Source organism: Megalops cyprinoides, chromosome 4 (assembly GCF_013368585.1).
Source record: "Megalops cyprinoides isolate fMegCyp1 chromosome 4, fMegCyp1.pri, whole genome shotgun sequence".
Lineage (NCBI taxonomy): Eukaryota > Metazoa > Chordata > Actinopteri > Elopiformes > Megalopidae > Megalops > Megalops cyprinoides.
Genome location: NC_050586.1, coordinates 105,723 through 119,830, shown reverse-complemented (window position 1 = coordinate 119,830; position 14,108 = coordinate 105,723). Strand labels below are relative to the sequence as shown.

General features: G+C 45.8%; 2 protein-coding genes across 3 annotated transcripts in view; one reads left to right on the top strand and one right to left on the bottom strand.

The window, feature by feature from the left end:
• The window catches only part of LOC118775984 (formin-binding protein 1-like), a 38,449-nt gene extending 36,552 nt beyond the window's left edge, over window positions 1-1,897 (bottom strand). For both annotated transcript variants that reach the window (XR_005004902.1, XM_036525994.1), the window contains exon 1: window positions 1,733-1,897. Coding sequence is in view for 1 of the 2 variants with exons in the window: in XM_036525994.1 (XP_036381887.1) it covers window positions 1,733-1,756 (24 nt within the window). In the remaining variant the exon portion in view is untranslated. The remainder of the gene's footprint in view (window positions 1-1,732) is intronic.
• Window positions 1,898-6,742: 4,845 nt separating this feature from the next.
• Window positions 6,743-13,442, top strand: slc2a6 (solute carrier family 2 member 6). Its single transcript, XM_036525999.1, has 9 exons — window positions 6,743-6,861; window positions 7,747-7,900; window positions 8,877-9,083; window positions 10,126-10,225; window positions 10,492-10,703; window positions 10,958-11,107; window positions 11,498-11,606; window positions 12,073-12,218; window positions 12,345-13,442. Exons 1-9 carry the CDS (start codon window positions 6,815-6,817, stop codon window positions 12,504-12,506), a joined length of 1,287 nt encoding a protein of 428 aa, XP_036381892.1. The 5' UTR covers window positions 6,743-6,814; the 3' UTR covers window positions 12,507-13,442.
• Window positions 13,443-14,108: the final 666 nt, after the last annotated feature.

Sequence of the window (14,108 nt, the reverse complement as noted above, 5' to 3'; positions counted from 1 at the left end):
TTTCTTGTAGCGAAGGAGGTAACAACTTGCATGAAAAGCAACCATTTCCAAGAGCTCTTGTTCATATGTACTCACGTGATACAAAACATGAACTGGGGTAACTTCTCCCTGTATAGCAGTGAAATTTTTCTCTGTACAGCAGAGCAGTTTTTTCTCTATACAACAAAGTTGTTTTACTCTGTGCGACAGAGCCATTTTAATCAAATGAGACACCCAAAAACAGCTTCAACAAAGACAGTAACTATGTTAATAATCCTTAGAATAAAAACATATTATCTTCCTTTTAGGGCTGTCAGTCATTTAAGAATAGGGGCCAAATAATTTTCATAATTAGCTGCTCAATCAATGAACTAATTCAGTTTCATATTTACGGATCTGCTCACTATCTTGGAAAATTAATTTCACAAGTGTGCCTGTCACTACCACAATTTCAGTATCCTTACTATTAGCCTATTAATAATGGCTTCTGGGTCAATCTGTTGAGAAATGTGTGAAAATGTAGGCTGAAACACCCTGAAGTCATACGAATAGAACATTAACAGTGGAATATAATTACCCAGTTAATTAAGGGCAGCTAATTCTCACTTAACACAGAGCTGTAGAGCTGTTTCCTGTATTTACGATGATGTACTAGCTACTATCCGCGATCTCGAACTTTCTAGAATTAAATGAATAAAATGAATTAAACGAATGAATATAATGAATTCAACTTATACCTCCAAAGGACCTAGATACTAATTTTAAACACCACTAAATTCTGCAGTTTGGCGCACCCCACAAACAATGAGAGAAAAAGAAGCAGGGAATCCAGCTTCAGCCCGACAGCATATGTGTGTGAATGAGCTGCACTCGCCATGATCGCCCCGTTATCCTTTACCGCCGCTGATTACAGACAGGCGCTATTAAGCTTCACCACTTATTAGCCAATTAACCATTTACCGTTAGCTTTAATACATTGCTACTGTCAACAATAATAGGAATGATGATAATCATTTTCTGATGTTCATATAGTTGGCTGTTATACAGACTGCTGGCGGTATGTGAGTTTGCAGCTAATGGAAGATACCTCAGATCAACGCAGAAAATGATAAGGCAAAAATAGCTCATATTAGTAAACGGAAATTATCTAGAATACTAGTTACACCTGTAACGCCAAAAAGTACTGCGCAATCTTTCTAACGTTTACAGATTATCCATCTGTCCGTCTGTCTGTCCGCCTATATAAGGTTTATAGTTTTTCTGTGTGTCCCTGTATCTGTCCGATGTGTGGCAGGTTGCGTTGATCGGTCGCAGATCACTGCAGACGCCGGATCGCTGCGCTGAATCCACTGCCATTTTCACAAACAACGTTGTAGGACACACAGCTTGACAAAAAAAACATTCAGCTCGTTTAGAAAACAGTCTGTTGTAACATTAAACGCTAAACTGGCAAACTGTCAGCAAGTCAGCTGCTTTAGAAGCTAAGCGGTTAGCCAGTGAGCCAGATGGCTATAAAAGCGCATCCGTCCAAATTACAACCAGGTAACGTTAACGTTAGCTATCAGATCAGCTAGATAGATGTTAGCAAGGTTAGAGCAAGCAAGCTACCTTGTGCATGCGCATTGAAAGAGGTTGATAATAACATTCGGTTGTTGGTGGTCTAGCTAGCTGGATATATGGATAAATCGCTAGCCGACTAGCTAAGTCTCATGCTCAATATAACACTATACGGTTAGCCAGCAAGCTATCTTACCCACAGTTCTGTTCCCCAGCTCATGCTTTCAGGGCTGTTCCCTCCTGTCTGATATCCACAGGTTTTTCCAGCAGCGAGCAGTTTATTACAGCTCAGCTGAGCGTGCGTGAAAAGAGTTTATTCCCGTTTCAGAATCGCCATTGGTGCCGCAGCTGACCGCGAGCACACGCCTCCAGCACTGACAGGCGCACGGCGGGGGCGCGCATTCGGAGAGGGAGAGACGCGTGTGTCGCCGGTGCTGGAGGTCCCGGGGTGTGTAGCCTCTTTCTGCCAGCTGTGAACATTATACTGCATTTATACAACACCGCATAATTTAATACAATATTAAAACTGATGTAGTTTGACACCAAGTACACTACAACCTGCTAACTACCTCAGCACGCTGTGGTCATAACAACGCGAACTGGTTTTGCTGGGAGCCTGTGCAGCCAGGTAGTATGAACTTACTGTGACACCGGCGAAAGCCTGTGAACCGTAAACTGAAAGAGACGTTAAAGTATGACGATAATGCTGACTTCGTTGTTCTATGGAAAACAATAATTAAGTGTGATGATGGTATATTTCGCATAAGTTGTCATCAATTTGTTGTAGCAAGGCATAAATAACCCATTTTAAAACTGTCTTATGCCCGTATTTCACTAACCTACCTTGTCTATAGGACAAAGGAGTCTGCACAACTGAGGTACAGAATAACCCCGCTAATTGCGTCTGTATCAGCCGGTTTAGCCATCCAAATGAAATTCTATGAAAATTCAAACTGAAATTCAACGTCCCACATGTAAATAATGATAGTGTAACGGAGAAAAGTGACATCTGGTGGTGGGTAAATATTATGTGACTGTGATACAGCCAGATTTAGTCATTCATTCATTAAGAGAATATGCCTTGAAAATGGAAAAACTGCAGCCCAAAAACCACACGTTCTCCTCCTACATATTCATATATGTGTATAATTGTTAGCACCTTTCCCTCTTTTGTGCAGTCCACTTGCAGTAACCCGATTGGCTCATCCACGACAGCCTGTGCACCTGTGGAGGAGAGCTGAGGAGAGACAGGTGCACTCCTCTGACACTCACATGCAGAAAATGGCTCATTTTTGCACTGCAGGTCACACAGCACAGTGGAGTGGGCACTGATTGGAGTATAGGCGTTACTCCTCTGACATCACACACCTGGTGTGTCACAGGGTGCCTGGGAGTGGTGAGAGGAGGCAACCCTGGGCGATCCACCCACCCCATTCCCAGCAAAAGCAGCCAAAGCTGCACCGCTGCTGTGACATCCTATGGGGGTCAGACCCAGATCCCATCTCCTGTGGGGGTCAGACTAGATCCCACCTCCTGTGGGGGTCAGACCAGATCCCATCTCCTGTGGGGGTCAGACTAGATCCCACCTCCTGTGGGGGTCAGACCAGATTCCACCTCCTGGGGGGGTCAGACCCAGATCCCATCTCCTGTGGGGGTCAGACCCAGGCTGTAGAGCTCAGCTTGGACTCCAGGCAAGATCCTTAACTACCTGTGGCCCTCAGAGCTCCCAGTGCCCCCCCCTCATCTTGATGCATGCAAACCCTCTCTGCATCTGTGAAGCCCCATCTGACTCAGCAGACCAGGATTACAGGGATTACACACATCATTCATTAATGCACTTGGCAGAAGCCCTGACCTAAGTGTCCATCTCTAAAGTGATTCATCAATACAACTACACTTTTACTGTAGCAGTTCAGTTCTGTAGCAGTTCAGATTGAGCTGCAAACCTGAAACCTGCTGATTACAGTTCTTGCTCCATGCTCCTTGCTCCTCCAAGAAAGGTTATGATTAATCAGCGCAGGTCAGGCTCTGGGGAAGGACGGTGTGTGGGGTGTGTATGCACACAAGCAGCAGGTGCTCTTCTCCCTTGCAGCTCCTTCAGGCTTTTTAGCTGTTCTGGGTTGTCATGGTGATAGTGGAGGACCTCTTGAATAAGCACTATCCCACTTTCACCACTAGGGGTAGCAGTGTGAGGTGTTCTAGTGCTGCAGGGACAGGAACTCAGACACCATCCTTTAGCAGGGAGAGGGTGTGTGACAGCTGCTGCCAGCTCTCCCATTTAACAGCCAATGTCTGTGTGTTTTGGCTCTTTGACTCCCTGGCACAGGACAGCACAGAACTCACACTCCTGTTCAGAAGCACTGAAAGCAAAGACTGAGTGTATTTCCCTGTGCTTCAGAGGTAAAAATAAAAAATGGCAAAAGATGCCATCAACATTTTTATACATTGTAAAAACCCTCCAAAGGGATTTACCCATTACACACAGCTGTTGTTGGTGAGGCAGGCCAGGACAGGTGTACTTTACCACAGCTGCTGTTGGTGAGGCAGGCCAGGACAGGTGTAGGACAGGTGTACTTCACCACAGCTGCTGTTGGTGAGGCAGGCCAGGACAGGTGTAGGACAGGTGTACTTCACCACAGCTGCTGTTGGTGATGCAGGCCAGGACAGGTGTAGGACAGGTGTACTTCACCACAGCTCAACACTAACAGTGGCGTCTGACTGCATGCAGTAAAAATGTCAACAACAAAAGTCTTCAATGGACTGCAATGGACAACAACTGCCTCTGCACAGCAGACGGAGAGCTCATTTGCATGACATTTTCACAACAGAAAGCGAATAAATGAGGTTCTTTGTTCAATTCAAACAAGGTAGTGGTATTTACTTTCCATTTGCACACATTGCATTGAACTGCACTTGAATCCACAGTGCAGTCCCTGTGAAAGCCTGCAGGGGCAGTGCTCTCACCCTACAGGAGTGGAGACCTTAGAGTGGCATACATAGTCTCTGGAAAAGCAGCGTCCTCCATCTTCCCACTGCATACACTGCCTCAATAGCACCCTCTGCTGACACTACTAAAGCACAGCTTCCTGGAGAGCTGGTCTAAACCAGTGTTTCTCAATCATACTCCTGGAGGCCCCCTGTCCTGTGTATCTTCTGTCTATCCTTGCTGCTTGATCAGGTGTGCTCAGCTAATCAAAAGCGCCACTGATGAGTTCAGTCAGGTAGGTAGAGCAGGGAAAGATGAAAAACGTGTGGAGCAGGGGGCCTTCACGAGTAGGATTGAGAAACACTGATCTAAGCTAGTCAAAAGCACCAAAGAATTTCACTAAAGCAAAATAACGAAAAACAAATTTGCCATTTGTCAAGACAGCAGAATCACTGTCCATCGTCAGACTGAAGACCCACCTATTCAGACTGCATCTCAGTTCCACTTCAATCCCCACCCCTTGCCACCTGCTATTTGTATTACTTCTATTACCCGTTTCTTATCTACCTGTATTATTGCAATGAGTTATGGACGTTGTAATTTATGGGCATTTTATGTGATTTATAGTATTGTATGTATTGGACACCTGCCTACGGTCTCTGTGTTGTCTTAGTCTCATTAGATCAGCATTTCACTCCACAGATCATTTTCTGAAATTATTACATCCCCTTCATGGACTTATCATTCAGGAAAATTATTTCTGCAACTCAGTATGCATATAACAAGAGGATGTTGACATTAAAGGCAAATCACCTAAGGAGAGTTCATAAAACTTCTGAATGAGCCCATCAAGATGACCTGCCTGCCCGCACAACACAGCCATACTGCTTGATGAAGCAGCAAGAAAAGGCTTAACTGCTTAAATTCTGCTTAAACACAATGACACAAAATGCAGAACATCTGGTAAAAAAAAAATAACTAGATAAGTCAGCTATGGTGTAGTGCATGCTGGGCACAGATCCTATCTCACGCTGCTTTCCGAACTCACAATGAAATATAATAAAAGCTAAATGGCTTTATCTTCCCTCCCCTCTGTCAGCAGCAGAGCAGGTTCCTCCTCTCTTGCTCTGCAGGAACCAACATGCTGGGGGGGGGGTGCGGGGGTGGCAAAGGGTGTGACTGCCCCGGGCCCACGGTTCTTCCAGTTACAAAGGGGCCTACCTTGGGCCCAATCTGCCTGACTGAACATGCATTATTTTGAATGAGCAGAGACACAATTAAGTTACAGAAAACTTTATTCGCTGTCCAGTATCGTTGTGTAAGTGTACAAACAGACTACAGGACTACAGGTCCTCGCCCCCTCTGCAATGAGCCATCGGCTCCGACGCTGACAGCAACATTTTGCATAAAACGTCTTCTTTCAGTTTTTTCAACATATAAACGTAAGTATCAAATTCATATTTTGTAAAATTTTAAAACGAAAAGAATAGATTTGTGTACGTGATGCTGCGGTCACACACACCCTTTCCCTTCACCCTTTCCAGAGAGTGGTCCAGCTAGGACCGCCTGTCGTGTACAGACTACACCCTTCCACCACACTAACACTTACAGTATACGCCATATATTCCTCCATGTAAGCGTTTTCTACTTTAACGTTACTTTACTCTAACCTTAAAAATCAGTTTCGCTTCGGCAGTGTGGCGCGATGCATCCGCGTATTTGACTGCCTCACTGTGGTTATTCTATGACATGCATAAAAACAGCAGGATTCATTTCATTCATATTTTAGTGTTGACCTGTAGGTGTGGCAGACCGCAGTGGCGCTGTCAGTCTGGCTGTTAGGCGTTATCCACTTGCTGTATGAAGTCACCATTCTTGCACAAAGAGAGAGCACTTCTCATTTTCTGCCGTTTAGCAAATGTTTAGTTAATTCTGGACTTTCCAGTTTAGCTTGAGTGTAGGCACTGTACTGTTGTGGAAAAAATGAGTACACTTTACGGAATAAACCGTTTTTCTCTTACCTTTCCAAAATCTCGTATATTTAACAATGATGGACGAACCCGATAAAACATACGGACACGGACAGTCGTGGAAATTAATTATAAACTAACATTCAATATTCAAAGAAATTGCACAATAAACACTGGTATAACTGTGAAACTTAAGCAGGTTAGAGATTCCAGTTTCCTTATTTTGTCAGACATTCCAGGATTGCGGAACACGTGGTAATTTTGAGCGCTTTCAGTTTTCTTTCATATACTTCACAGAACCGCCTCGGACCCGGGCTGATCAGACACGACCATCAACCATATAAAGCGCCGCTACCTGCGCGGATCGGAGAAGATAAAGAGGATGGATGAGAACACGCCTCTCATAAACACAGGTCCAGCGAGAACAAGGTAATAACCAACATGACGTTACACGTTTATTTAAGTATTCTTCAGTCTCTGTAAAACATTGTTTATATATATTAGGCTTCGTCAAGCAGTGTCTGTGTCAGACAAAGTATGAGCGTGTGACCCTTCTGATCACTTGGGTACACATCTGGATAGATTTACTTAGATAAAATTGAAGTTTCCGTGCCATTATACGATATTAGCCAACTAAACACTCTGAGCACAAGGTAAAGGAATTATTTTGTGTAATATTCTTTCATGTTGTGTCAACACTGTTACATTCATACAGGCTGTACATTTACCAGTACAACAGAAAACAGCTTACCCGCTGCCCCGCTGCACACATACACGGCTCAGCCATGGACCAATCACAATCCCCAAAACATAAACGCAAATAGTGCCAGTTGCTATACCAACTCTGTGTGTGTGTTGGGTGTGTGTAAGGGGGGTGTGGGGGTGAGTGTGTGTGTAAGAGGGGTGTGTGTGTGTGTGTGTGTGTGTGTGTGTGTGTTTGCCTGCCTCTCACGAATAACCAACAAAGAAGAGTCTGCATTGTTCTATTCTGAGTTGCTATTGGCTACCAAGAAAATTATTAACATTACATCCTGGGTGTCCACAGATGATGAGTTCACCTCATTTTAAATTGAACTGTGAGCTACTATTGCGAGCTAATATTAATAATTGTTAGTTTACTTCCACTAAACATAAAAGTTGTGGAAAATGTGACAGTTGACCCGTTCGGCTGCCATTTTGGTGGTTTGGAGTGGCCGCGGCTGGCGGAGGGGCACCTGCATTTGGCAGGGCAGTGTCTGTGTGATCCTTTATCTCTCTGCCCCAGCGGTCAGCTCAAAGTGCTGACCCTTTCTTTTGTTCTTCTTTTCCCTTCAGCAATAGCAGGCTGTTCCTGGCAGTGTTTTCAGCAGTTCTGGGCAACTTCAATTTTGGGTTCGCCATGGTGTACCCCTCCCCCGTCATCCCCCAGCTCCGGGTCATTGACAACCCCCATCTGAGGTTGGACACTCAGCAAGTGGCCTGGTTTGGGGTGAGGACAGAGGGACGCCTGAGCTGACCACAGATGATGGTCCTCTCTGCTTTACCACTGTCTGAATCACAAAACTGAGTCACAGCATTCAGTCAATACACAGTCATCACACTGATTCACCACACTGATTCATCACACTGATTCACCACACTGATTCATCACACTGATTCACCACACTGATTCACCACACTGATTTACCACACTGATTCACCACACTGATTCATCACACTGATTCACCACACTGATTCACCTCACTGATTCACCACACAAGTCACTACACTGAGTCAGCGAATGGGTCCCAGTCCAGAAGGGTGAGTGAAGTGTGAGTGATTGGGTCTGCCTGAGCACAGACAGGGCAGGTGGTACCGGGAACAGCGTTCAGGACACTGTCACCCCCCTGATCCCTGGGCTAACGGCAGAACAGGGGGGAAAAACAGTCAAACAGAAAAATGAAACCGATGAATCGGCAGAAGGTGTGATCTCTGGGAATGACACTGGAGTCAGAATGTTATTGATGTTAATGAACATTAAATCTGAAGGCGGTTTTTCAGGACATTCAGAAATCCTAGGCAATGTACACAGTGTGTGTGAGACAAAAGGCAAAGGGAGTGAAGTAAAGAGTCAAAGGCAAGTGAGACTTCCTCATTCCCGATTTGGCCACCCACACCCACATGACTGTTGCCGTTCTGAGGGGAAATGCTCAGGGCTGGGAGCAGAAATGCTGTTCAGAGCAGAGCAGTGAGTACAGTACGATACAGTAAACAGGGTCACCGCACTCAATACAGTGTCTGCTGCTCACGTGGGATGGGCAGCCTCCTCTTATAGTGAGAATAAGTGAGACCCAGGGTCACCTAGCAGAGGAAAGCTGAGGTTATGGGATTATTCAGCCTGAAATGCTGGCCTTTTGTGGTTTAAATGACCAGGTTCTCTCTCTCCCCTGCTCATCCCATCTCTCCCTCCTCCTCCTCTCGGCCAGTCCATCTTTTCCCTGGGTGCGGTTTCGGGCGGTCTGGGTGCCATGCTGCTGAATGACCGCATGGGCAGGAAGCTGAGCATCATGGCGTCCGCTGTGCCCTCTTCTGTGGGCTACCTGGTTATGGGCGCGGCTCAGGAGGTGTGGATGCTTCACCTGGGTCGTTTCCTCACAGGGATCGCTGCGGGCATGACAGCTGCCTCTATACCTGTGAGTCCCATCCACCCAATCAGCATCTGCTCAAAATCTTAGAATAGAATAGAATAGAATAGAAAGCCTTTATTGTCATTATACAAGTACAATGAGATTTAAAGCTTCTCTATACAGTGCACACATAACTTAAACATAGAAATAAAATAGAAAAGAAAATAAAACTATAGTAGAATATAAAAACTATAAAAGTATAAAATATAAAATTACTAACAACTGTACATAAACTCTGCAAAGGTTGTGCTAAAGTGACTGAGTGGCTAGATATGCAGTTTGGAAGGAGACAACTAAAACAGATTGTGCAAAAGGGCAGTTAACAGGTAGTTATGGTATAATAGTGCAAATCTGCTATGATGAGTCAGTGCAAGTTCTTAGCAGCTTTGTGATGGTGATGACATTGCCAGTGGTGAGCGGGCATGTCAGTTCTTAGTGCAAACTGGAGTTGAGTATGGAGACAGCTCTTGGGAAGAAACTGTCTGTTTGTTTTTGCTGATATGGCTCTGTAGCGTCTGCCCGATGGCAGCAGGTTGAAGAGGTGGAAGCCGGGATGTGTGTAGTCCTTTATGATGCTTCTGGCCCTGCCTAGGCATCGGGCCAGAAGCCCGATCAGAATAACCTGTGCAGCATTTCTCTGTCTTTAATGTTGTGTTGGTGTGGAGGGTTAGGCAGGGCACTAGTATTTGACTCCAGGTGTTTCACAGCTTCAGTATAGACCAGTGATGAAGGTGTCAGCAAAACAAAGAGAGAATGTATTAAGAGACATCCCGAAAACCACAAGGGCAGTACCAGCTTCCAGAGATGTGCTAAAATTAGCTATGGATTTAAAAGACCTCTGATCTACTGCCTTCTGAATGTTTTACAGTGACAAAGCCAGCATGTTAGAGTCACGTGTTGTGATGTATCCTAAAGCATACAATGTATGTTTCAGAGCTTCAGTCATGACAGAGCTGAAATCACTTCTAATAAAAGACCTCTCCATTTGTCTATTGTGGAGGAAGTACACCTGCTTGAAATGAGCTCTGACCTGTTGCTCCTGTCTAAGGTGTATGTGTCAGAGATCTCCCATCCTGCAGTGAGGGGTGTCCTGGGATCCACTCCACAGATGACCGGTGTGTGCGGATCCCTGGTTCTCTACGCTCTGGGTAAGAACCACACCTCACTCACTATGCTGTGGGCAAGAACCACCCTTCACTCTCTACTCTGTGGCTAAGAATTGCTCCACACTCGGTATGCTCAGGGTAAGAAGATGGGTCAGGCATAGTCATCTTCCTATAGCCAGAATTATGGGCCTGAGAAGGATGTAGGAGAAATGACACAAGACACAGTAATCATTCTCAGATGGAATTTCTTTAGTCAAAGTAACTTTCAGGTGTCCCATCAGTTTGTTTTTTCTTGCGTTTGTGGGAAGGTCTGGTGTTGCCATGGCGATGGCTGGCGGTTGCTGGGGAGGTGCCCGCTGTGCTGATGGTGCTGCTGCTGTGTTTCATGCCTGACTCGCCACGCTACCTCATCGCCCAGGGGAAAGAGGACCGCGCCCACCGGGCCCTGGTGTGGCTGCGGGGCCCCGGGGCCGACATCACCTCTGAGTTCAACAGGATCAAGCAGAGCATAGCAGCACAGGTGAGCATTAACCACTATAGACCTATAAACAGTATGTTAGTATGCACTTTATGCCAGTATAGTGTACATAAGTATACACCCTACACCAAGTATACACTGTACACCTAAACACTGTGCATAAATACACAGGGGCATACAGCACTGATGAATGGGATGTTGGGATCCAGGTGTGGTGTAGTAGTGGAGACATAGACAGATAAAGGAAGACAGAAGAGGGGAGATGCTCTGAGGTCTGAACACGCCGTCTCTTTCAGAGCCGGGTCAGCTGGGCGGAGCTTGGCAAGCCCTTCTACTATAAGCCTATCCTGATCTCAGTGGTGATGCGGTTCCTGCAGCAGATGACAGGGATAACCCCCATCTTGGTTTATCTGGAGCCCATCTTCCATCTGACCAGGGTGTCCCTGGTATGTCACACCTGTCCACAGCAGACACTGTAGCCAGTTACCTTTTGAAAATAGTACTGAAACATTAACTTATATGAGACAAGTAAGAGTTGATCTGTTGTGCACACAGATAAGTGCACTTGTGTTTGTGTCAGTATCTGTGTGTGTTAGTGTCAGCAGACGGAGAGTACATATGTTTTAGTGATAGCATAAGAACTGTGTGTGTGTGTGTGTGTTAGTGACAGGGTAAGCACCGTGTGTGTGTGTGTGTATGTGTGTTGGTGACAGGGTAAGCACCGTGTGTGTGCGCGTGTGTGTGTGTTGGTGACAGGGTAAGCACTGTGTGTGTGTGTGTGTGTGTGTGTGTGTGTGTGTTAGTGACAGGGTAAACACTGTGTGTTCTTTTTTTAGGAGCCCAGGTATGATGCCACTCTGGTGGGTGCGGTGCGGCTGCTGTCTGTGATTATTGCGGCGAGTTTGATGGACAAAGCTGGCAGGAAGGCCCTGCTCTTCACTTCAGGTGGGTACAGGGGGTTAGGATTAGGGTTAGGGTTAGGGGTTAGAGTTAGGGTTAGGGGTTGGGGTGTTAGGGGGTTAGGTTTGGGGACTGACTGAGAAATCACTCTGAGAGCGGGGCTCAGAGGCTGTGATCTGATCAGCTGACTCATGTAATGCCTGACTGATTGCCAGTGGATGGTCGATCACTCCTCTTCCTCCTTCTCCTTCTTGCTGGCCCTTCTAGGATTCCTGATGTTCCTCTCAACCCTCACCATGGGTGTGTACTCCCACACCACCCCCTGCCCCTCCAACACGAGCACGCCCCAGCCAGAGCTGCCCAGCCTGCTGACCGCGCCCTTTGACCCCACCACCCTCATCCCACTCATCAGCACCATGTTCATCATATTTGGCAAGTTTGAGTCGCTGCTGCACAGTCAAGGCTGAGCCAGTCAGAAGGCTGCTATGGTAACCTCATGATGGTTCCCCAGGTTACGCCATGGGATGGGGCCCCATCACCTGGCTGCTGATGTCAGAGGTGCTGCCGCTGTCGGCACGGGGCGTGGCGTCCGGTCTGTGCGTGGGGGTCAGCTGGGTCACCGCCTTCGTCCTGTCCCAGCTCTTCATGCACGTGGTGGTGAGTCGTTTCTCTTACCCTCACTGCTCCCGCAGGCTTCCCCCGACACCAAAAGCTCACCCATTCACCCATTCATTAGTTCATTCATTCATTTGTTCACCCAGTGCTCCTGGTTCTCCTCCACAGGAGGCCTGGGGCCTGTTTCTGCCCTTCCTGTTCTTCTGTGTTGTGTGTGTCATCAACATCATCTTCACTGCTGTGTGTGTACCCGAGACCCGTGGACGATCTCTAGAAGAGATTGAGAACTACTTCCGAACTGGACGCACCTTCACTATCAGTGAGACCTGACATACTGCCCCAAACTGAGTCTGGACTGACCTCTGACCCCCAGCTGTGCCCCCCCCCCCCTTCCCAGAACAGGCAACCACTAAAAACCTTCACTTCTACATCAGAGTACCCAGAGCTGCAGCTCAAACAGATCAGTCAGTCTGATTGCGATGACACTGGAAAGCTGTCTGCATTTCCCCTCAGTCCAGAGTATGGAAGCACCTGCAGCTCAGACAGGTGGCGTTACCTGTTGGCTTTGGGCTTTAGGTGTTCAGATGGTTATGTTTAACCTAACCTTAACCCCCTGGAGTCCCCTGCATTGTCGCTGATGCAGATTTTTTCCCCCGCAGTTTCACTTGAACATAGATTAAATGCTTCATACCCCGTTGGTTTATAAACATCATATTAGCATTGACAGAAACCTCAAAGTGTTTCCTTTTAAATAAACCTAATGAAAAAACAAATTATCGTTTGAAAAGTATCTAAAATAAGTGAAATATACAGCTATGCACATTCCACAGACAAAGTTCCGTCAGGACAGTGCAAACCCAACCCCCCTATTTGCAACTTTATTCACATGATAACGACCAGCCGATTAGTTTCGGTAATGCGGGAGGAGCTAAGTCATGCCCATGGGAGAATGCCCATGGTGAACAAGATAAAATGCCATGCAGGTTCAAGCATAATTCATTTAGAGACATTTCTCAGTATCACTATCGGAGATTTGCGTGTTGTGTAGGCAAACGTTACTTGAAATTAGCTAAGTTAGCTGCATCTTGTGTGGGCTAAGGTTTATTGAAATTCGCCAAGGTGCTGGGTACTTGGAATTCTTGGGCTTTTTGTGTGAGAATTCGGCATATAAACACTGTCATTTGAATAGTGAAGATACTGTAAGCTTTGTGCAGTCCATTTTTTTTCATAACCCATCATAAGTTGCCTGTTTTTATGTGAATTCTTTGCCCCAATACTAGGTCTTATTTAGCATACTGCAACATTTTCTAAAATGTTTATTGTTGTATATTTACAGGGATGAAATGATGTAGTGATTCAAATAAATACCACAAAAGCACTTTTTTCAGCTGTTGTCTTTACTACACTGGCATGCCCTTTTGAAAAATGGGGGGGGGGGGCATTTACCTGGGCTGACCTGTGAACAACTCCTTTTGCATATTCAGTGTAAAAAGCCATTACCCCTCTCACTGCCAACTCTTGATCCCAAAACAGGCACATACAGTTTTAGACGGCCATTTAATTGTCCATATCAATGGAGCAGATGAAAGTGTTTGTGCTTGATACATACCTAAGACTTAACAGAATCACGTCAAGCGCCCAAAACAGTTCATCACAATGGGTAAGGTAATGTTTTTTCACACATTCCAGCACAGTTCCAAAACTACTTTTTACAACAGGTTCGTTTATGTTTTTTTTAAAGTACAATCATGAAATACATACTTAGATATTGTAGCTGAACTTGTGCTGAATACAAAAAAGTCATGTGACTTTGAAAATACTGCTTACATTTGTTCAAATTGACAATATCAGAGCATGCCAAAATCAGTGTGTGAAGATACCCTCAGACTGCTGGGAGTTTAATCCTCAAAGAAGAGCAATGGATTCTGCATG

What these genes read in the sequence shown, in the direction of transcription:
- slc2a6 (XM_036525999.1), top strand. Translation starts at nt 6,815, where the DNA reads ATGGATGAGAACACGCCTCTCATAAACACAGGTCCAGCGAGAACAAG. An exon ending in TGACAGCTGCCTCTATACCT is followed by an intron (nt 9,084 to 10,125) that starts GTGAGTCCCATC and finishes CTCCTGTCTAAG; the next exon opens with GTGTATGTGTCAGAGATCTC. An exon ending in CCTGGTTCTCTACGCTCTGG is followed by an intron (nt 10,226 to 10,491) that starts GTAAGAACCACA and finishes GTTTGTGGGAAG; the next exon opens with GTCTGGTGTTGCCATGGCGA.